The following is a 21,354-nucleotide window of genomic DNA, read 5'->3' as shown; positions in this document are numbered from 1 at the left end:
GAGGACAGTGTGGGTTGGGTGGGGCAGTGGGGGATCGGGTGGGGCAGTGGGGGGTCAGGTAGGACAGTGTGGGGTCGGGTGGGGCAGTGGGGGGTCGGGTGGGGCAGTGTGGGGTCAGGTGGGACACTGTGGGGTCGGGTGGGGCAGTGTGGGGTCGGGTAGGACACTGTGGGGTCGGGTGGGGCAGGGGGGGTCGGGGGGGCAGTGTGGGGTCAGGGAGGACAGTGTGGGTTGGGTGGGGCAGTGGGGGATCGGGTGGGGCAGTGGGGGGTCAGGTAGGACAGTGTGGGGTCGGGTGGGGCAGTGGGGGGTCGGGTAGGACACTGTGGGGTCGGGTGGGCAGTGTGGGGTCAGGGAGGACAGTGTGGGTTGGGTGGGGCAGTGGGGGATCGGGTGGGGCAGTGGGGGGTCAGGTAGGACAGTGTGGGGTCGGGTGGGGCAGTGGGGGGTCGGGTGGGGCAGTGTGGGGTCAGGTAGGACAGTGTGGGGCCAGGTGGGGCAGTGTGGGGTCAGGGAGGACAGTGTGGGGCCAGGTGGGGCAGTGTGGGGTCAGGGAGGACAGTGTGGGGCCAGATGGGGCAGTGTGGGGTCAGGGAGGACAGTGTGGGTTGGGTGGGGCAGTGGGGGGCAGTGCAGGGCCAGGAGGGGTGGGGTGGGACAGGGCAGCGCTGGGCAGGGCGGGGCAGGCAGTGATTAGCACCCAAGCCTGAGGCCGGGCTGCCCCTGGACCCTGGCTCCACCACTCCCCTACCCTTGCAGCACCTTAGATTGTCACGCGGGTTAAGGGCCTGGCCAGTAGAAAACGCTGAATGGTTTGCTGTCACTCTTGGGCCCAGGTTGTCGCAGCTCACAGGCCTTGGACTGACCTTGTGCTGTGGAATCCTGGGCCAGCCTCGTCCAGGGCCGGCGGGCGGGAGTCCTGGTGGCAGGCTAGGGCCACCCAAAGGAAAGGGCCGGGGAGCCTGCAGGCGGCTGTGGGGTGCCTCTGATACACTCCAAAGGGAAGACAGAAGCAGAGCTGGCTCTTGCCAAAGCCACAAGGACTGATGCCGGCTGTTTTGAGCCGCCAGCTGCTTCACGCCCACTCCCCAAGGTTCTTCTGTGACCTTTGCCCCCTGTGACTGAAACCCCACCCCATCCTGTCACATCAGGCACAGGGGTTTCTACAAAGAAGCAAATCTTGTGTGTGACTCACTCCAAGCAAGACCCAATATCGGGAAACAATACCCCCGCACTGAGGGGGAGGACTCCTCTACACCAGCGCTTTCCAGGCGGGCCAAAACTTACCACCCCTTTAAACACTGACAGCCACTCTTTTCTTCGTCTTTAACCACTCCTGAGCCGCATCACCGCCCTGAGCCTTCTTTGACGGAGGACCCTGCACAGCCTTTCTTTTTTTTTTTTTTTTTTTAAAGATTTATTTATTTATTTAATTTCCCCCCCTCCCCTGGTTGTCTGTTCTTGGTGTCTATTTGCTGCGTCTTGTTTCTTTGTCCGCTTCTGTTGTCGTCAGCGGCACGGGAAGTGTGGGCGGCGCCATTCCTGGGCAGGCTGCTCTTTCTTTTCACGCTGGGCGGCTCTCCTCACGGGCGCACTCCTTGCGCGTGGGGCTCCCCCACACGGGGGACACCCTTGCGTGGCAAGGCACTCCTTGCGCGCATCAGCACTGCGCATGGCCAGTTCCACACGGGTCAAGGAGGCCCGGGGTTTGAACCGCGGACCTCCCATATGGTAGACGGACGCCCTAACCACTGGGCCAAAGTCCGTTTCCCTGCACAGCCTTTCTGAGGCTCTGAGGGAGCGAGTCCTCCGGGACAAGGGGGAGCGGAGGGGGTCTGCCCCCGCTAACCGCCGGGCCTGGGTCCCTCAGGTCGCAGGCCACTGTGGGGGGTTTCCTCTCTCGGGGCTGTCTGCCAGCAGCCAGAAGCTGGCCAGCTACGCTGACAGACCTGCTCATCTTTTTCTTTTTCTCCCCCGCTGTGGGGTAGGAACCAGAGCTACCGGGCGAGTCCTGAGAGGCCAGCACGAGGCATCGGCCTCTTTGCGAGAAGGTTCTAAGGCCGCTTCCGGCCTTAATCCCTGCCCTCGCACGCTGAGGAGTGACCTGTTCAGGAAAAGTGAGGGTGCTGCTAAGCGAAGCTTCCTATCTCAGGGGCTTGGGATTCCGGCCCTGCCACCCCCCAGGATTTGACCTCTGCCTGCCTCAGTTTCCCATTCTCTAAAGCGGGGTGTTGCCCGTGTTGTCACTATTATTGTCGTCCTTCGACTTGTGATCTCAGGCCTGAGGTCAAGCCCCAGGGAGGTCCTTTAATTACGACTCATCCCCTAACAACACCTGAGGACTCGTTCTTTCCTCCAGGCCCTCCCTCCCGGCCAGGCCCTGTGGAGCATGTGTCCTCCTGCCCCGGCATCAGGCACCGTCCCCAGCAAACACCTGACGGACACGGGAAGAAAACAGAGACTTCTCTGCCCACGGGGGCCCAGCGGAGGGGCACAGATTTTTTTTTTTTCAAGAGAATACTTAGGGCAACGTTGGACTTTATAAAAAAAAGACTTTCCGTGCTGCAGCGGGATTCACTGCGAATAACTTTAATTCCTCAGTGGTTCCTTGGGGAGACAGGAGGGGGAGAGGGGTGGGACTGGGGAGATGCTTCGAAAGGATTCAATTTACACAAATACGAGGGCTGGGAACTCCCAAGGAAGTGTGCCTCATTGTACTAAGCAAGGCTGACCCTCCGGGCGGGTCAAACGCCGAGGCGGCCTTCTGCGGCCGGGGCTGAGTCCTGGTGGGAGGCAAAGCGGGGCTGGGGCGGGGGTCCGGTCGGAGGGGGAGCAGGCGGGTGAGGCGGGGCCTGGCCCACCGCAGTCCTGCCTCTGGCCCCTGGGAGCGTCCCTCCCTGTGTCCGGGCCAGGCGAGGGGTTAATGCTATGGCCAGCGGGGAGGCCTGACGGGGGGTGCCCCCCGGGGCTCAGTGGGGTGGGTGGCGCCTCTCGGCCAGGCCCCCGCGGCCCAGCACCTCCCCGCTGAACTGGTAGGTGAGCTTCTTCTTGACCTTCTTGACCTCGCCCGTCTTGCCGTAGTTGCGCAGCGCGCGGGCCATCTTCTGGTAGGTCATCTTCTTGCGGTTGCCCTTCTGGATGCCCCAGCGGTGCGCCAGCGCCTCCTTGTGCTTGGACGAGAACTGGAAGGTGCCCTTGTCCTTGTCCACCCACCAGATGCTGTCCTTCATGTCGCCGCTGCGCAGCAGGTCCAGCAGGAACTGGTACAGGCGGATCTTCTTCTTGCTGCCTGGGGAGGGGGAGCCAGGGCGGGGTGGGAGGGAGCCAGGCCCGCCCGTCTTGCAGGGGGGGACTCCCCTGGGCGGTGGCGGTGCAGGTGGTCACTAGGGAAGGACCGAGGGGAACTGCTGCCCTGCTGCAGGCGCTCGCACCCCCACGCCTACTCCCGTGCATCCACGCGTGCACTCACCCCACACACGTGCTCGTAGGTGCACGCGCAGGTACCCACGGGCACACAGGAGGACTCGGCGTGGCAGACATCCGCCAGCCACAGCCCACACACACCCAGCTCCGGGGAGGGAGGCTGGGGCAGCTGGCCTGGGCTGGGGTGGGGATGGGGCACGCATGTGGCCAGGCCCGGGCCTGGGGGCGGCCACCCTACCTGTTTCCCCGTGCAGGAGGCCAGGCCCTGGCTCCAGGCCGTCCGCCTCCCCGTCAGACACCTCCAGCGGGGGGCTGTGCCGCTCGCCCTCCTCCTCATCCGAGCTGGGCTGCGCCGGGGACATGGGGGGGTACTGGAGGCACATCCGGGGCAGGTAGGGGATCTGGGCAAGTGCGAGGGAGAGGGGTGCAGTCAGAAAGGGACAGTTGAAGGCTTGTGGCTGCGGGAGAGCCCCGATGGCGGGGAGGCCTGCGGGGAAAGGCCGGGGAAGGTCGGAGTTCAGTCAGGTCAGCCGGTGTCCCCACGCACAGGCCCTGAGCAAGGGTTTGCCGCCGTGGGGCGAAAGGTGACTGAAATGTGGCCCGAGCTGGGCCTCCTGGTTCAGGGCTGTGTGACCCCAGGGCAGGAGCGTGCCCTCGCCTCTGTGCCACCGTATGGACCAGCAGGGGCCTTGGGGCTGGACGTGGGCATGCTCGGGCGCCAGTGGGTGGGGAACGGGCGGGATTAGGTTTAATCAGTGGAAGGAAGAATCAGCCAAGGGGCGGTGAAGCCAGTGAAAGGTCGTAGAGGTCAACAGAGGTCACTGGGGCTTAGGGCCGCGGGGCTGCGTTGGGTCAGTAGAGGGGTCAGTGGGGACGGCGCGGCGTCTGGAGCGTCCACCACTTAGCGTCTTGGAGCCCCGTCCTTGGAGGTTGCCGTGGGGTCAGGAGGGCGCCCCCACCAGGGCTGTGGGGGCAGGAGGAGCTGCAGGGGCGGGTGGGAATGATCTGGGACCCGTCTACCCGTGGGGCAAGAGTTGATAAGGGGTGTGGGGTCACGAGGTCAGTCGGAGGGTCAGGAGGCAGCCGTTGGGGCTCCGGCCGCCCGTTGGTGCTGGAGGGCAGGAAGCCGAGTTGGGTAAGAGCCTGTGTCAGCTTCCTGTGAAGCTCCAGGGCCTCACCACAGGCGGGCTCCTGCGGGATGGAGCGGGGGCGGCACGCACCTGGTGGCCGAGGCCGGCGTGGGGCGGCGCCATGGGGGCGTCGAGGACGTGCATCTGCTCCAGCTCCATGTGGCGGTAGAGCTGCTGCAGCTGGGGGGGCTGCACACTCTGCAGCTCCGTGAAGTGGTTCTCGGGGAAGCTCTCGAACTCGCTGTGCACGTGGTGGGGGTGGAAGTCCCAGTAATGGTCTGTGGGGGACAGCCAGGGAGTGCGGGTGAGCCCAGGGCCGGGCAGCGCAGGAGAACTTTACAGCACAATAAAATACTTACGCCAGGCCCTCACAGGGCTCTTACCACGCGCCGGGGTGGGCTACGAGTTTGTAGAACTAGCTCTTCTAAATGCTCACCACCCGTCTCGGTAATTTCCTACCCTCGTTTTATAGCTGACGCCGAGGCTTGAAGAGGCCACATTAAGTGCCCAAGGTTGGCAGCAGAGCCTGGACCCAGGTCAGACAGCAAACTTGTGCTCTGAACAACCATCCTATTGTACGTGGTCAAAAGGACGCAGGCTCTTGGGCCAAAGAGTCTGAATCCTGCTCTGCCGTTGACTTGCTGTGTGACCTCAGGTGCATGTGTGGGCCTCTCTGGCCTCTGACTCACCTATGAAATGGGATAATTGTTACTGGGAGGATACAACTGAACTCACTTTTGTAAAAACTTCTAGCACAGCACCTGGCCCAGAGAGGGCCCTCGGTGACAGCCGATGGCCCTGCCCTCCCCTGTTCCCTGGCTCCCAGCTGACTCGCCGTCCACAGTTGCCGGCACGCGGTCGTGCTAACGGCCTCATCACATGGCCAAGGTGTGCCTACAAAGCCACGGTGCTCCCGCTCCTTACACTCCAGTCCACGTGCTGCCCTTCAAAGCCATGACCTTGGGCGACCGCACCTCGTTCCAGCCAGGTCTCTGGGCCCCGAGGCTTTCCTGGAAAGTCCCCTGTGGCTGTGCTTTCAGAGTCTGTGGTGGGGTGGGTTTGACTTTTTGGAGAACAGCCACATGCCATCGGGAGCCCTGTCTCACGACTAGAGGAGGCCCAAACCATGGTTTTCTGGTCACTTTTTCCAGAAACAAAAACTGCCACATGAGGACTTTCTGGGTGCAAGTTGGGGTCCAAAAGCAGATGTGACGGTAAAGTGACAAGAGGGATTTTCTCACGTGGCCTAAAGAGGGAGTGTGCGACGGGCAAGTCCAGTGTGTCTTGGATAAGGGCACAGCTCCAGGGGCCCACCACTCACCAGCCCCAGCCTGTGTGCATGTGTGTGTTGTGTTTGCCTGTGTGTGTCCATCGCTCTCAGACTCCTTCCCTCTTTCTCTCTCATAGACACATCTTCCCTCACTCACTCACATCCCAAAGAATTGATATGTATTTTTAGCTCGGGACTGGAGAGCAAAGGACTTACATTCTAATTCTGCCTCTGTGGGGGATTTGCTGTGTGTCCCTGAATAAGATATCTTATCTCCTCGTGACTCTGGTTCCTCTTTCCAAAAATCAGGGATCCAACGGGTAGCTACTGAAGTCCCATCCATGTGTGAAACCATTGGAACCCACAGTGCAGGCCGCCCAGGCTCCCACCCACATGAGGCCACATGGCAAGGAGGAAAGAAGTTATGATTTGGAAGTCAAGTGGAGCTGGGTTCAAATTCTGCCTCTGCCATTTACCTCTGTGTGACACTGGTCACTTCATTCCCCTTCTCTAAGGCTCAGTTTCCTCATCTGTAAGATGGGATAATAATTACACCCATCTCATAGTCTCGTTATGAGGATTAAATGAGTTTAGGCACACGAAGGGCTTAGAACAGAACCTGGCACAAAATAAGACTCTGTGAATGTGAACTGTTAGCAGCAGCAGCATCCTTATTGTTGATGTTGTGATTTTATTCTGAAGAGCCTGGCTTAGCACCTGAGCATACAGCAGACACAATATGTGTTTATTTCCTCTCCTTCCCCCTTATTGAGTGACACAGAGAAATAGTTTTAGGGGGACTGCCTGTTCCTTTCTCCCAGAACTTTGGGACTTGGGGCCCCAGCGTTGCACTGTAACAGCAGGAAATGGTTTTGTTTTTTGTTCACTTCCATATTCCCAGCACCAAGACCTGACACACAGGAGATACTCAACACACATTTCCTGAATGAATGAATGAATAAATGAATGAATGAATGAATCCTAGCCTCTTAAGAACTCAGACTCTCCTTCGCAAAAGAATCTAAACCTAAGGGAAAACAAAACAAAACTTAGTTTCTACTTTCCACTTGAAGTGAGTTAAGATCTAGAAATTCCCCACATGCTGTAGGAGGGAGTTCTCCACTTGCTCTGCCTCTAGGATTTGGTGAGTGGGTCCAGGTTCCTCTTTAGCTATAGATCCCCCTCTCCAGCGCCACCCCCGGCCCTTCCCATTTTTGCCTTCTTCTTCCCAGGCTGAAGTGCCCAGATCTTCGTAGACTGCCTTATCCATCCTGCCCACAAACCCCCCATTCCCAAACCCACCCAGCTTGGTTTCGGGGACCCTGAGTGCAGGCAGCTCTCTAGCTGTGGGGTGCACTCTCTTTCCCACCCCAGCTCTACATCTGATGCAGGAGCTCAGAAAACAGCTCACTCTGGTGGTCCAGCCTGAGTCCAGATAGAGAATACCTTCTAGGGGATCTTTTGCGTGTCTACAGATTTGGGGTGCCACTAGAGACTCACTGAATTGAAAGTGCTAAGAATGGGGCTGAGAATCTGCATTTAACAGGCTCCTGAGGAGATTCTTTAGTTCACTGAAGCTCCAGAACCCTGCTCTTGGGTCCCCTGAAAGCTACGACCGAGACTCCAGAGCTACGATTAAGGTTTCAAAAGGCCCAACGGAAACCTTGCCTTTACCCTTGATTTGGGTGCTCAGGCGATTATGTAATTAACGCTGCTTGGTAGGCAAAAACGTTCCAAATATGGGGCGCTCTGAGGGAACACAATACAAGGAGTGAGTCTTTCATAGTGCAAAGGTCCGCACTCCTGGGCTTTCTGGACCTCATTTCTGGACTTTTCTTGAATGCACTGCTTTATCCTTTTTTTGTTCCTTCTCTGGGTCACCCAGCCCTTCCCGCAATTTATGCCCTGTTAGCAGGACTCTGCTCCTCAAAAGAATAGAATGTGATTTGCATATCTGAAGAAAGCTTTGAGCCCTCTTTTCTGTAGCGTATTAGGCACCCAATACCCAGAATAGGTCTAAATCAATATTTGATTAAATGACCAAAATGATAACTTTTATATATATGTTGTACTAGGTATTGTGCTAAATACTCAGTCCGCATCATCTCGTTTGGTTCTCCCAGCTCAGAGGAGGTGGGCACTGTAGTATGATCTTCTGCACATGAGGAAACATGACTCAAGGGTTAAGTCCCTTGCCCACTGGCAATCATGGGTAGGGTCGAGGTCCAAACTCACCTCTGAATCCAGGGCCTGAGCTCTCACCGCTATACCATGCCGCCTCTGAGGAACAAGACTATTACTGAACGCTTTAAGTAAGGCCGTGATGACACTGAGAGCCTTCACTGACTGCTCCTAACCATGTCTGTCCACCATCATCCACCCATCATTCTTCACTCATCCATCTTCCATCAATCCACCACCCATCATCATCATCCATTCATGATTCATCTGCCCATCATCCATCCACTATCCATCCATTGTCCATCCACCATGCTTCCTTTCTCCATCCATCACACATCTATCCTTCATTCATCATCCATCTATCATTCACCCAACTATCATGTACCCCTCTGTACATTGATCATCCATCATCATCCAACCATCGTCCATCATCCAGCTAGCTAGCAATGACCCATTCACCTTGAACTCTCATTTCCTTCCTCTAAATCAGCTCCCAATCTGGGGCCAAAGTCCTTCCCATAATTCTTATTGTAATTCAGTTTTTGGTGTCACTAATACCTGTGTGTCACCAGGGAAAAAATTAAATAATACTAAAACAAAACAAAACAAAAAACACCGCTCCCTATAAAAATTCAAGCCTTAAGTGTCATTCATTTTGTCTTATCCTCATAGCAGAAACCCAAGCCTGAAGCCCAGGGTTCTTCCTAGGGAGAGCAGAAGTAAATTAAAGACTGAGAAGGAAGATGAATCAAGAAAATAGGGATCAGGGGGCAAAAACCTTCTCAACAACTTTTGGGCCACTGGACTAAGGCTCTTGAAGCCCAGTTCCTGTGCATATTGTTCAGATATAGAAAATGATGGCCAGAATGCAGGGAGGCTTGCTCCAGGTCTCAAGGTACTGATCACTTCCTACCTTGTATCTTAATTATTTAGGTGTTTAATGATCACCTCTGTTACAAAGGTGAAAGTGACAGGACCCGTGTTGCATTCCAGACACCAAGCAAAATGCCTGGCATAAAAGATGCTTAGTAAATAATTACTACATGAATAAGTCAGTGAGTGGTGCCTGGAGGTCTTGGTAGGTGAAGGAAAGGACAGTGGAACGGTGGATGAGTGAATAATTAAATGATTATATGAATAAGCTGGTGGGTGGGTGGATAATTAGTTGTATAAAAGGATGAATGAGTGAATGGAAAGATGGATGGATGGATGAATGGATGGATGGATGGGTGGATGGGTGGATGGGTGGATGGGTGGATGGAGAGAAGGAATCATACTTTGGAACTCTCTTTCCTTCGCCATCCCCATCCAAATTAACGAATCCTCTGAGCTTTACCTTCAAAATCTGTCCTGAATCTGTCCATTTCTTTCTGTTTCACTGTGCCCACCTTTGTCCAAGTCATCATCATCTTCTGTTGCCTAGATAAGTCCAACAGTTTCTTAAGTGTTATCCCCACTCATTCTCGCCTCTTTTCCATCTATTTTCCACACAGTGTCGAGTGATGTTTTAAAGGTGTTATTCAAATCATGCCATTCCTCTGCTCAAAAGTCTCCAAGGCCTCCCGCTGTAAGTAGGATAAAATCCAAACTCCCACCATGGCCATCAACCCCTGTGCGAGCTAGCCACTGCCGACCCCTTGGCTGCATCTCGTCACAGCTGTCCCCACCCCCTGCTCACCAGCCACTCTGTTCCTCTGTCGAGGTCACCCCTGCTCTGGCACTTGCTGTTCTCTACCTAGAAACCCTTCCCCTACCCTTGCATGGGTGCTACGTTCTCTTCATTTAGATTTCAACTCAATTACCATATTCTCCAAGAGGCCTCTCCTGACTACCCAAATTAAAGTAGCGCCCACACACAGACACTTTGCATTACATTACTCTTTTAATCAAACTTATCACTAGACTATAGTACATGCTTGCTTGTTTATTTTTATGGTTTCTCTCCCCTCTCTGGAACGTCATCTTTCTGAGAATGGGGCCAGTGTCTACATGCCTCATCATGAAATCTCCAGCGCTTAGGTCGGTGTCTGGTACATGATATATAATCTGTGACTATTTGATGGATGGACAAATGAGAGGATGAGTGGGTAAGTGGATAGGATGATAAGTGTTGGAAGGATGGGTGGGAGGGTAAGTGGGTGGATGGGTGACTAGTTGACTGTCAGCTAGGTTATTGGAAAATGACCCATTTGGCCAGTCACAGAGTCCTCTGCAGCCAATCCCAGTGCTTCTCCCATTCTCCCAGCTGCTTCTTATAACCTGCCTAAGGGAATGCAGTCAAGCTAAGATATCACAGACCGAGAGAGTACCTGGTCTTGTGCTCAGCCATGGCATTGCCTCATATGCAACATGCATTATGTCCCTGAACCATCACAACTCTATGAGGTAAGTATTTTCATGCTCTCAGTCTTATAGATGAGGAAAGAGGGGCTTGGAGAGGTTAAGTTACTTGCTCCAAGGTTACACGGCTGGTGAGTGATGGAGCCAGGACTGGCCCCAGAGCTAGGCCCAAAGCCTTTACGCTAAGCTTTACCACCTAGAAATGGACCCAGAGGACATGTGGTAACTGCTGGGAGGATGTAGGGGTCTCTGCTCCTAGCATTAGTCATCCATTTATCCAGATAATACCTTCCAACAGGGGCTTAGAGAGGGATCAGATGCCGAGATTGGCAATGACTGAGAAGCAGGGCCCGGGGAGCCTGGAGGAGCCTCTGGGGGTAAATTGGAGGCTCATGACCCAAACAAGTCAGCCAACCTGGAGTTGTTTCTAGAGCCCCAGCCCACGTATAAAACACCTACCTAAGCACTGAGCCAGGAAAACACAGGCTTTCTCTGTGTGTTTATCCTGGTTTCCACGTATGGGGGACAGCATCCCCATCTTACAGGAGGAAAAATTAAGGCTGCAATAGACCCAAGTAAAGTACTCCCAAACCCAGTGAAACAGAGAGGGGTGAGGGCTGGGCCAGAGGAGAGAGCGTCAGCATGAAGGGAGGGGTGGGGGCAGCTCCCAGCTTGCTGGGACCTGAGCGGGCCTGCTGCCTGTGGCCACCAGGGGGCGCCAGCCTTCAATCCCAGGTACTCCAAACGCCTTTGGTGGAAGGGTGTGTGCCGGTGGTGTCACGGTCACCCAGCCCTTGATCCAGGATGGGGCAGCTGAGGATGGGGTGGGGTGAGGAGACTTTCTAAATCGTCTGGATTTCCCACAGAGAGGATGCACAATTACCAATGAACTTAAAAGAATGAAAAAAGAGGATATTTTAAAGCCTTCCTAGCCCCGGGGCAGGAGTTCCATAGGAAGCCCTTGTGTTCTGTAACCAACGCCTCCCCCCAAGACGTGGCTTCTAGGAACAGCTCTTTATAATGGCTGCCAGGTGTGAGTTCCAGGTGAAGCAGTTTGCAAGGGCTGGTGTCCAGCTGCAAGAGCCCTAAATACAGACCCCGCCTGGGGCATCCCAGACGTGGCCGTCAGGTTGAGACAGCGGCAGGTGTGTCTGCAGGATGGAGTTACCTGTGTGACGGCCCCACTGCGCAGCCTCAGGTGTGACCCCTCCCAAGGCTGAGGGGCCCGGCATGCCTCTGCCCTCTGCACCCCGGTGTCAGCCTGCCGGGGTCTCAGCCCCCAGCAGCCCCCTGGGAAGACCACCTCGCCTCTGGTCCACGGTGTCCATGACAACGTGCCAAGGTCCATTTCTGGTGGCCTCTCACAGCACCCCCCCGCCCAGGTCCCAGGCCCCAACTCCCCTCTCCCCTCCCCCGAATTTGCTCCAGGAGCCAGGCTGAGCTTGGGGTGGGCCCTTAGGCCCAGAGGAAGGGTCCCCGGGGGCAGGCCTCTTCCTCACTGCCCTTCCCAGCAGGCCAGGAGCCTCCACCTCTGCTGAATGAGGGGTACTCCGAGCCTTTCCCTTAGCCCAGCGGTTCTCCGCTAGGGGTGATTTTGCCCCCTGCCCAGGGGACGTTGGGCACTGCCTGGAGACACTGCTGGCTGTCATGGTTGGGGTGCTACTGCATCCAGTGGGCGGAAGCCGGGGCTGCTGCTGAGCATCCTACAAGCCCAGGACAGCCCCCCAAAAAAGACCCAAATGGCAATGGTGCCAAGGGTGAGAAATGCATCAGGGAGCCGGGCTGCTCCAATGCGAGTAAAGCAGGGCAGTGGGAGGGGTCGGGGGCAGGAGAAGGGGCGCTGGCCTTGGAGCAAACTGACTGGGACTCCACAGACCGGCTGTGTGGCCTTGGGCAAGTCACCTAACTCCCCAGGCCTCAGTTTCCTTGTTTCTAAAAAGGCCACAGGATTGGGCAAGAAAATAGAAGTGGAAGAAATGAACCTTGTATCTTGTCACAGGCAAGATGCTCAATAAATGGAGGCTGGGGGTGCAGAGGTCGGGGGTGGGGAGCAGGCTGCCCCTGAGGACTAACCCATCCAATTCTCAGAATTCCAAAGCAACGCTGGGAATCATTCCTTTTCTCTCTCTCCAGACCCGGGATGTGGCTCAGGTCCAGGCCAGGAAGGGGTCCCGGGGCGGAGGGAACGGCCCTGTACTCACCACTGTGGCTCTCTCCATCGCTGCTGAGATAGGGGTAATACTCATGCGTCTGGCGCTGGTACAGATCCGTGTCATAGGGAACCAGGTCTTCCGACGGCTGCTGGGAGAGGAGGGGGTCAGGGCCTGGCGGGGAGACCCCAGCCAGCTCTGCAGCCGGAGCGGGTCAGGACCACCCTGCCCGAGGGGCTGTGCCGGGCCCAACAGAGAACGGGAGCAGGAGCCCGGAGCAGGAGAGCCGGCAGAGAAAGAGCCTTGGCTCCTGCAGCAAGGGGGTGACAGGACCCTGGAGGTCAGAGGTCAAAAGGGGACCAGGCCTGAGGGCAGAGCACAGCTCCTCAGCCTGCCCGGCTGCTCCCACAGCACCTCACATTCACACACTCGCACCCAAAAGGCATGCCCACACACAATCTACAAACTCACCCTCTCACACTGATTACACCTACATCCCTCAAACGTGCAAACGCACATACACGCTCTGTGTGACACACGCCTGGACTCACACTCATCCAGTCACCTGCCTCACGCCCACACATCCACTCACACCCACAGGCACGCGTGTATGCTTACTCTCCCTCACACTCACGTCAAGGTTGCTGGCACACATAAAGCACGCACACCCATTTTAACACTCACTGTAATGGCTGTACACATTAACACTCCCATTCACACACACACTCGTGGTTGCACACACACAAACCATTACACACTCAGCCGCGAGTGATCACACACCCGTGCTCAAGCACACGAACCTGCATCCATCCCCGCCCCGTACACATGGTCACCCATATCCCATTGCACGCTCATCCTCACTGCGCACGCTCTCCTCCTCCTGCCACTGTCGCCCCCACCGCCAGCCTGTGCCCAGGCACTGTGCGAGCTCACGGCCGCCGGCTGACCTTCCGCACTGAGGCTTGGACCACGCCGATCCCGTCTTGGGGGCTGGGGGGCATCTTGGGGGCTGGGGGGTGGCCAGAGCCTTAGCCTCCCTCCCTCCCTCCCTCCCTCCTCCATCCTCCCTCCGACACCCTCACTGGGACACTCCCTTTCCCTTCTCCCTTTTCTTTTATCCCTCCTCCTCCTCCTTTTCTCCCCTTTATTGCTCTCCCTCTTCCCCCTGCTCCTCCCCCTCCTCCAGCTCTCCCCCTCCTCCCCTGCTCCTCCTCCTCCTCTCGCTCTCCCCCTCCTCCCCTGCTCCTCCCCCTCCTCCAGCTCTTCTCCCTTCTCCCCTGCTCCTCCCCCTCCTCCAGCTCTCCCCCTCCTCCTCTGCTCCCCCTGCTCCTCCTCCCACTCTGGTTCAGATGCAAGGACATGCACACCCTGAGCCTTCCCAACAGTCATCAGGCCTCTCCCCACCCCCACAGTGTGTGCCCAGGGATTGCACAACAGTAACGCTGGCCCTCGGGGCCTGGGTTGGGGGGCCAGGGCTGTCTCGGGAGCCCACCCTTCAGGGGGGCATCCAAAAGTGGCCCTTGGGGCTGGAGAGAGGGGCTGAGGGGCCTCCTCTCTGGCTCTCCCAGGAGATGGGGGGATTAAGAGTGGAGGTCAAGGGTCAGAGCCAGTGTGACCAAGCCCCTGGACCTGTGACTTTTTCTGGGACACCCTCCACCAGCCCCCTCTGGGGCCCCAGGAAGGGTGGGACAGGGCAGGCAGGGGTGGTGGCTGGTCCTGTCTGTACTGGCCGAGCGAGGAGCCCAGGAGCCCAGCCAGTCCTGAGAGGTCAGGCCTGGGGTGTCGCCGGGTGGAGGCTGGCATGGGGGTGGGGGTGAGGGAGCTGCCGCAGGGCCGGGAAAGCTGAGTCAAGTGGGCAGGCCCTGCCAAGCCTTTCCTGGCTGCCTCTACCCCTCCCCAGCCCTGAGAGGGAAGAGGTTGGGAAAGGGGACAGGGTCCCCATGAAGGCCTGGGTCCCACACCTGCCCGAGGCTGCAGTTGTCACCGAGAGCAGGGAGCAGTGGTGACCTGCCCCAGCCCGCTGCCCTTCTCTTCCCCGGGTCCCCTGGAATCCCTGCTTCTTCATCCCCCAGACCCCGTCCTTGGGTCTGTCCCAGCCCCAGCCCCTGCCCCTGCTCCAGTCTCACGCTCAACCCAGGTCATGCCGCCGCCCCAATCTCAGGCCCAGCCTTGCCCTGCCCGGCCTCTCCCTTAACTCCAGCCCCTGCCCTCGTCCTGACTGCAATCTCAGCCTCCGCTCCACTCCCCACTCCTGCCCAGCCCCAGCCCCAGCTCCTGCCCCAAGCCCCGGCCCCAGCTCCTGCCCCCGGCCTCTGCCCCCAGCCTCTGCCCCAAGCCCCGGCGCCCGGCTGGGGAGCCTGCGGACTGTCGGCTCAGACTCTTGAGTCAAGAACCATGTCCTCTCCACCAGGCCCGGGGCTGGGCGTTGGGGATCCACAGTCACTTCAGCTTCAGTCTGCCAGAGCCCCCAGGCCAAGGCCGAGACCTCTGGCCTGTTGCTGCCTTCCCTCAAGCCCTGGCTGCCCTGGGGACCCGCGCCCCCCGTGCCCGTCTCCCCATCCTCCTCCTCCACCCCTCCGCCGCCGCCCTCGCCGGCCTCAGCCCAGAACCCTGCCCTGAGCTGGGCCTGCCACCCCAGCCCCGACTATAAATAACTGTTCAGGCCCCACCGAGCACAGCCCCCGCGGCCCGCGCCGCCGGGGCACGCTCCGCCAAGCCGCTGGCCCCTCTCCGGGTCTCAGGCCGGCGGCCCCGGGGAGGAAACACCAGCTTCCCACTGATAGCCAGCCCCGAGGGCAGCGGGCGGGCTGGCGGGCTGGTGGGCAGGCGGGCGGGCGTCCGAGGGCCGCGGGCTGGGCTGCCAGAGAAGCGCCGGTACTCACAGGGGGGACGAGGGGAAACCCTTCCATTTTGCACGCCTGTAACATCCAGCCGAGCTCCGAGCCGGTCAGGTCCCCTGCCTCGGTGGGGGCCACTGTGGAGCCCCTCGGCCGGGTCGCCCCGTCAGGGGCTGGACAGACGCGGGGCGGGCGCAGGGCTCAGGCCTGCCCCCTGAGCTACAGGAGCCCTGGGCGAGCCCCCTCCCTTGACATTGCAGGGCCAGCGCAAGTTCCTGATTTTATCGAAGGGCCTGCCGCTGGGAGATAGTCCCCTTGGGGTGACATCACGGGCCCCAGCCCGTTTGCATAAATCTCTTGCGCTACAGGAAGTCTCTGGGGCTAAGGCAGGTGGTGCTCCAGGGGCTGGTCTGGGAGGCCATGGGGGCCAGGCCCCTGCCCAGAGGAAGCCGGGACTATGAGGGGCGGCCTTGGGGACTGGGATGGGGAGGGAGGGTGAGAGCACGCAGGCTGGCTCTACCTACGGAGGCCTTCGCTGCCTCCAGGCCTTGCCGAGGCTCTGTGAGCCCTAACTCCACTGGGACCTGCTTCTCTGGAGACCCCCTCGTGGTTCTCCACTTCCTGGGTCAGCCTGGCTTGTTGGGGGCTCTGGTCCGGCAGACTGCCAGGCCTGGCTCTTCCTGTGGGCCTCGGGCCCCGACACCCAGGTTCTGCCCGGGCTGGGGCTGGCCTCGGGTGGGGGCCTCAGCGCAGTGCTGCTTTCCCCCTTCCTTGGCATGGGCTTCCCTTCCACCAGAAAAGGGTCCTGGGTTCTTACACCCTTCCTCCCAGTTTCCTGAGTACACAGCTTCTTTCAAATCCCTAGGGGCTCTATTCCCTACCCTCTTCCCAAGTCTAAATACCAATCTAGTCTTTCTGGTTTACAAACTTTTGTTGTCTCTCCATCCATTCATCTATTTTCCTATCCATCTGTTTATCTTTTTGTTCATTTATTCATCTACTCATCAAGCCAGATATACATTCATTTATTCATCTATCTTATCATCCATTCATTCATCCATTTATCTGTCAATCCATTAATCCATCCACCCACGTGTACTTATCAATCTATATGTCCACGTGTCAGCCCATCCTCGTTATCCACCCATCCATCAGTTCATATTTCCATCTGTCTATCTGATTATCCATTGATCCATCCTACACCCATCCATCCAACGGTTCATCTTTCCAGCAATCCAAACATCTATCCATCCACTTATACATCCACCCTGCCATTCATCATCTAATCCATTCATCCACCCATCTATCCATTCACCCATCCATCTGTCCACCCACCCATCCATCCTGCCAATATTATTGAATGTTAGGCCCTATTCTGAGTGCTGGGAAACAGAAAAGTATTGGATAAGATCCTGCCTTCAGAGAGCTCTTGGTCTGACCTGGAGGGTGGAGAGATGAAGGGGCGATTAGTAAAGGCAAGTTTTTTGACCCATTGACCTCTAGTGAGTCTGCTCTGCTGGGAGAGAACTTCTTTAGCTTTCAGTTTCCTCCCCTGTGTAGCCTAACACAGTGCTTTAGATCCTCTTCCCACGAAGACTTGTGTGCCAAGTTTCTGCTAGTGGAATCTCAAGTTGCCAAGTGTTTCTCCACTGGGAGCAAGAGCAGGGATTCTCAGCCCTGGGCTTGCCGTTAGATCTACTTCACTTTCATCTTCACTTATTTTTGCGTTTGCATTTGGGGTCCCAAGAAGGTGCTCTTTAGGACCCTGGCCAAGGACCCTCCCAAGAAGAGGGGAGGGATGGGGCTGGCTTGGCCTCAGCTCCATCCTCATTCCCCTCTTCTCCAGCCAGAAAGCCAAGCACCAGCTGACTGGATGTGGTGGGGGAACCACTGCCTACTCCGGAGAACCAGGTCCTGCTTGACGTGTTCATTCATTCCAGTGTGCTTTCATTATTGTCTTTGTTTTGTTTTATACTAGAGTCATTTAATCATGAATTTTTTTTTTTTTTTTTAGGAGTTACTGGGGATTAAGCCCTGGACCACATATGTGGGAAATGGGCACTCAGCCACTTGAGCCACACCGATTCTCCCAATCATCAGCTTTTTATTGAGTGTTTTCCATGTGCGGGGCCCTGAAAGGGGGCACAAACATGAATGAGCCTCGCCCCTGCCCCTCAGGAGTTCTCTGGCCCGCAGGGAGAACAGATAGGATGTGGGGCCACAACAGAGGGAGGTGCTAGGGGTACCAGGGAGCAATTCATTTGGTCAGGGCCAGGGGTAATTAGCTTAGGGAAAGCATCCAAGAAAAAGGGCATGCCTGGCTGAGAAATCAGCCTTAGCAAGGGCAAGGGGATGAAGAACAAGGGAACAATGGGCCACCCATCCTTGTGGCTGGTGAGGGGAGAGGCAGGAAGCCAGGCAGGACTGGAAGGCAAAGAGCCTTAGTGCCAAGCCAAGGAGCCTGGATGGAAACCAGTGGCTAGTGGTTTTAAGGAACGAGTGCTGTGCTCGTCTCTGGGGGGACCGGCAGAACACCAGGTAGGCTAGTGTTCTGAAGCCTAAGCCTCCCAGGGGGCCCCCAGGACAAGAAAAACAATTCCATCGTCTTAAGACTGGCCAAGCCCTCAGGGCCTGAGTAAGGAAACCCATGAAAGAGATCCAGGGCCAAAAACCTCTGAAAATGGACAGAATGATTCCCACCCTCTGTGTAGTTCTAGCACCCTGTGTCCATTTACACCAACCAATCCTCCCCAGTCTTAGTTCACTGGCCCCCTCCCAAAATACACCAGAGGCCTCTTGCTGGGACCTGGCAACCCCACGGACACGCTGCTGGTCCGGTCCTTCTGAACAGATGGGCCCAGATTCTAACAATTCCAAGAAGAGCAGGAAAGGGTCTGATCCAGAGCTCCAGGGCTAATGGCTTCTTAAAAGGGAAAAACGAAAATTTTCAAGTGAAAGTTTCTGAGTGTGTACAGCTGGTCCGAGTGCTTCCACTCTTACGATGTCAGGTAGGCAAGAAAACCATCTGGGAAACTGAGGTGCAGGAGGCTGGGGTCAAGCAACTTGTGGGTGGAGAGCTGGGGCAGAAAACCTAGAAGTGCTGGGTCCTGATGGGGTGGGAAGAAAGAAAGACAAGGGGACGAGGGGAGGGAGGAGAGGCAGGGAGGGGGAAAGAGAAGCAAGGAGAGGAGAGAAAGGAAAAAAAATACAGTATAGAAGACAGGGTCAAAGGAGGGAGCAGAGAGATGTGAGGAACAGGAGACAATAGATGAGGAGGCAGCAAGAACCTCCAGCAAAAAAAAAGAGGCAAGAAGAGGGCAAGGGTGGTGGAAGAGGAGGCCAGAAGAGAAGACAAAGCGAAGGCGAGAGGGAAGACAGGGACAGCCAGTGTCCAGGCGGTGATGGGACCTTAGAGAAGACAGCCTCCTTCTTCTGCAGTGGAAGAAACAGGGGCCAAAGAGGGCCCCCGATTTGCTAAGGTCACCAGCATTCATCCCCAGGCTGTGGCTTGGTCACTTGGCAGGAAATTGGTCTGAAACCAAAATTCTTGGGGCTTCAAAGAATGAAAAGCCAAAATAAATTTTTTTTCCATTATTTTTATTTTTTGAATAGCTAACACGTGCACACGGTACCAAATTCAAAAGGTACACACTTCACACCATTATGGTGGCTAATACTTAAAAGCAGAAAATGTGTTGACGAGGATGTGGTGCAATCGGAACCTTCCTGCATTGCTGATGGGAATGCAAAATGATGCAGCCACTGTGGAAGCCAGTTTGGTGGTTCTTCAGAGAGTTAAGTATACAACTACCATATGACCTGGCAATGCCACTCCTGGGTACATACTTAACTGAAAACAGGGACACAAACAAATATGCGTACACCAATGTTCACAGCAGCGTTATCCACAAGAGTCAAAGTGTGGAAACTATCCAAGCATCTATCAACAGATGGATGGGTAAACAAAACGTGGTGGACAAATACAACAGAATATTACCCAACCTTAAGACAACCTGGGAGAACCTTGACACGTGAAACAAGCCAGACACAAAAGTGTGTGACTCCAGTTATATGAAAGATCTAGAACAAGCAAATTCATAGTAATGGAAAGTAAATGAGAGGTTACTAGGGGCTGCGGGGAGGGAAATGGGGATTGCTTAATAGGTGCAGAATTTGTTTGGGGCAATGAAAAAAGTGCTGGTAATGGATGTGTTGACGGTAGCACAGTAGGGTCTTTCTTGTAAAGGACTGTAGGGTGCTGCACTGTTTGGACGTACTGTGAGATGACTTTTATGTATAGTTTAAAGAATAATTATAAAACTAACACCTATTGAACTACCATGCAGGGCAAGAAATCAAACATTACCAGCACCCCAAAAGCACCTCCCAAATGTCCCCTTAACAATCCCTTCCCTCCCTCTAGAGGTAATGCTAGCCTAACTTTTCCAGTAATTATTTCCTTGCTTTTCCTTATAGTTTTACCACTTACATGAGCATCTGCAGCAATATGATCCATTTTTATCTCATCGGGTTTTAATCTTTATATAAATGTTATAAATGGGACCATAGGATATGTAGTCTGTTGAGTCCTGCTTCTTTTTCCCACCATGCTGTTGCGTGTAGCTGTAATCTGTTTTCATTACTCTATGTTCTTCCATTATTATAATTTATTCAACTAGGCTCTTATTGATGGACATTTAGTCTGTTTCCAGTCTTTTGCTATTACAAATGATGCCACAATTGATAACATATGCCTATTTTTCACCTATGCAGGTGTATGTCTAGGATAAATTCCCAAAAATTGAATCACAGGGTCAATGGGCAGGGCATTTTTAATTTTGAGACAGATAGATACCTAGCTAGACAGATAATTGCCACATGGCCCTTGATAAAGGATGTACCAACTTACACTCCCAGCAGCAGCACATCACAGCGCTTGCTCCCCTCCCCACCAAGGCTGGGCAGAACCCGGCCCATGGCTGGGTTCTCTAAGGACAGGTGGGCGATGATCTGGGCAACACTGTCAGGCTGCGGCGTGCAGAGCGACAAGGAGGCCCAGCAGGCCTGGGGCGGTGTGGCACCCTTTGCCCCCGTGGGGCTGGAGGCTGACGGCACGGAGTGGGTGCTAATGCAATTGCAGGGTAGACAGGCAACAGGAAATGTGGGTGCTGTGTTGTTGAAGCTGAGTCCACAGAGTGGGCCACAACCCTTGGCCCTAGAGATCCCTCAGGTTCAGCGCCCAGGAGGTCTAAAACGAGGCCACAGTGTTCCCCTCTCTCCCAGCACCCTGTCTCCTTGGGGGGACGGCGGGGCATGTAGGAAGGCTCGGCCCTCAGACCAAGAGCTGGGAAAGTTTACCCAAAAGAGCTGAGCCCGTGGACAGAAATGGCTGTCTTGCAACTTCCTCTCACTGTTGAGACACAGGGAGAGGCTCCTTGGGCCCCTCGGAGCTCCCCAAGCTTTGGTCACAGGCCTGGGCTGGACTTCTGGTGCATGAGTACATTCAACAGATATTTACCGAGAGCCTCGATGTCCCGGGTGGCAAAAACAGGCAAAGATCCCTGCCCTCGTGGGGCTTGCACTTTAGCTGGGGAAGACAGATGATACACATAATGGCCAAGAAGGTAGCAAGTGCTAGAGAGAACGAACATTCAGCTGGGTAAGGGAGATTGGGAGTGGGGCAGAGTGGGGTGGGGGGCAGTTGGCAGAATGAAGGAAGGTGCACAGGGAAGCTTCATGAGATGGTGACATCTGAGCAAACACTGGAAGCAAGTGATGGACAGAGCCAAGCAGACCCCTGGGAAAGGAGGGAAGAGCCAGTACAAAGGCCCAGGTGGGCATGTGCTCCAGGAACAGTGAGGGGGCCGGTGTGAGCAGAGGGCGAGGTAGGGGATGAGGTCAGAGAGGTGAGGGGTCAGATCAGGCAGGGTCTTGGGGGCCATTGTGTGGAATTTGGCTTTGACTCTGGAGGCAATGGGGAGCCCCTGCAGGGTGCGTTCTCGCTTAGCCAACCAAGTTTGTGC

At 56.0% G+C, this 21,354-nt stretch overlaps 1 protein-coding gene across 2 annotated transcripts; it reads right to left on the bottom strand.

Moving 5' to 3' along the window:
• Positions 1–2,573: 2,573 nt before the first annotated feature.
• Positions 2,574–15,635, bottom strand: SPI1 (Spi-1 proto-oncogene). 2 transcript variants are annotated; one of them, XM_004457959.5, is made up of 5 exons: positions 15,377–15,635; positions 12,546–12,645; positions 4,644–4,831; positions 3,662–3,824; positions 2,574–3,289 (listed from the first exon to the last, which is right to left on the bottom strand). In XM_004457959.5, the coding sequence occupies exons 1-5, from the start codon at positions 15,419–15,421 to the stop codon at positions 2,970–2,972; spliced, it is 816 nt and encodes a 271-aa protein (XP_004458016.1). In that variant the 5' UTR covers positions 15,422–15,635; the 3' UTR covers positions 2,574–2,969. The 2 variants fall into 2 exon arrangements, with proteins under 2 accessions (XP_004458016.1, XP_004458017.1); XM_004457960.5 differs by having other exon boundaries at positions 12,546–12,642; positions 15,377–15,634.
• Between the last annotated feature and the right edge of the window lie 5,719 nt (positions 15,636–21,354).

The sequence above is a fragment of the Dasypus novemcinctus genome, chromosome 10, assembly GCF_030445035.2.
Source record: "Dasypus novemcinctus isolate mDasNov1 chromosome 10, mDasNov1.1.hap2, whole genome shotgun sequence".
NCBI lineage: Eukaryota > Metazoa > Chordata > Mammalia > Cingulata > Dasypodidae > Dasypus > Dasypus novemcinctus.
The sequence above is the reverse complement of the archived record's forward strand: the minus strand, read 5'-3'. Positions and strand labels throughout refer to the sequence as shown.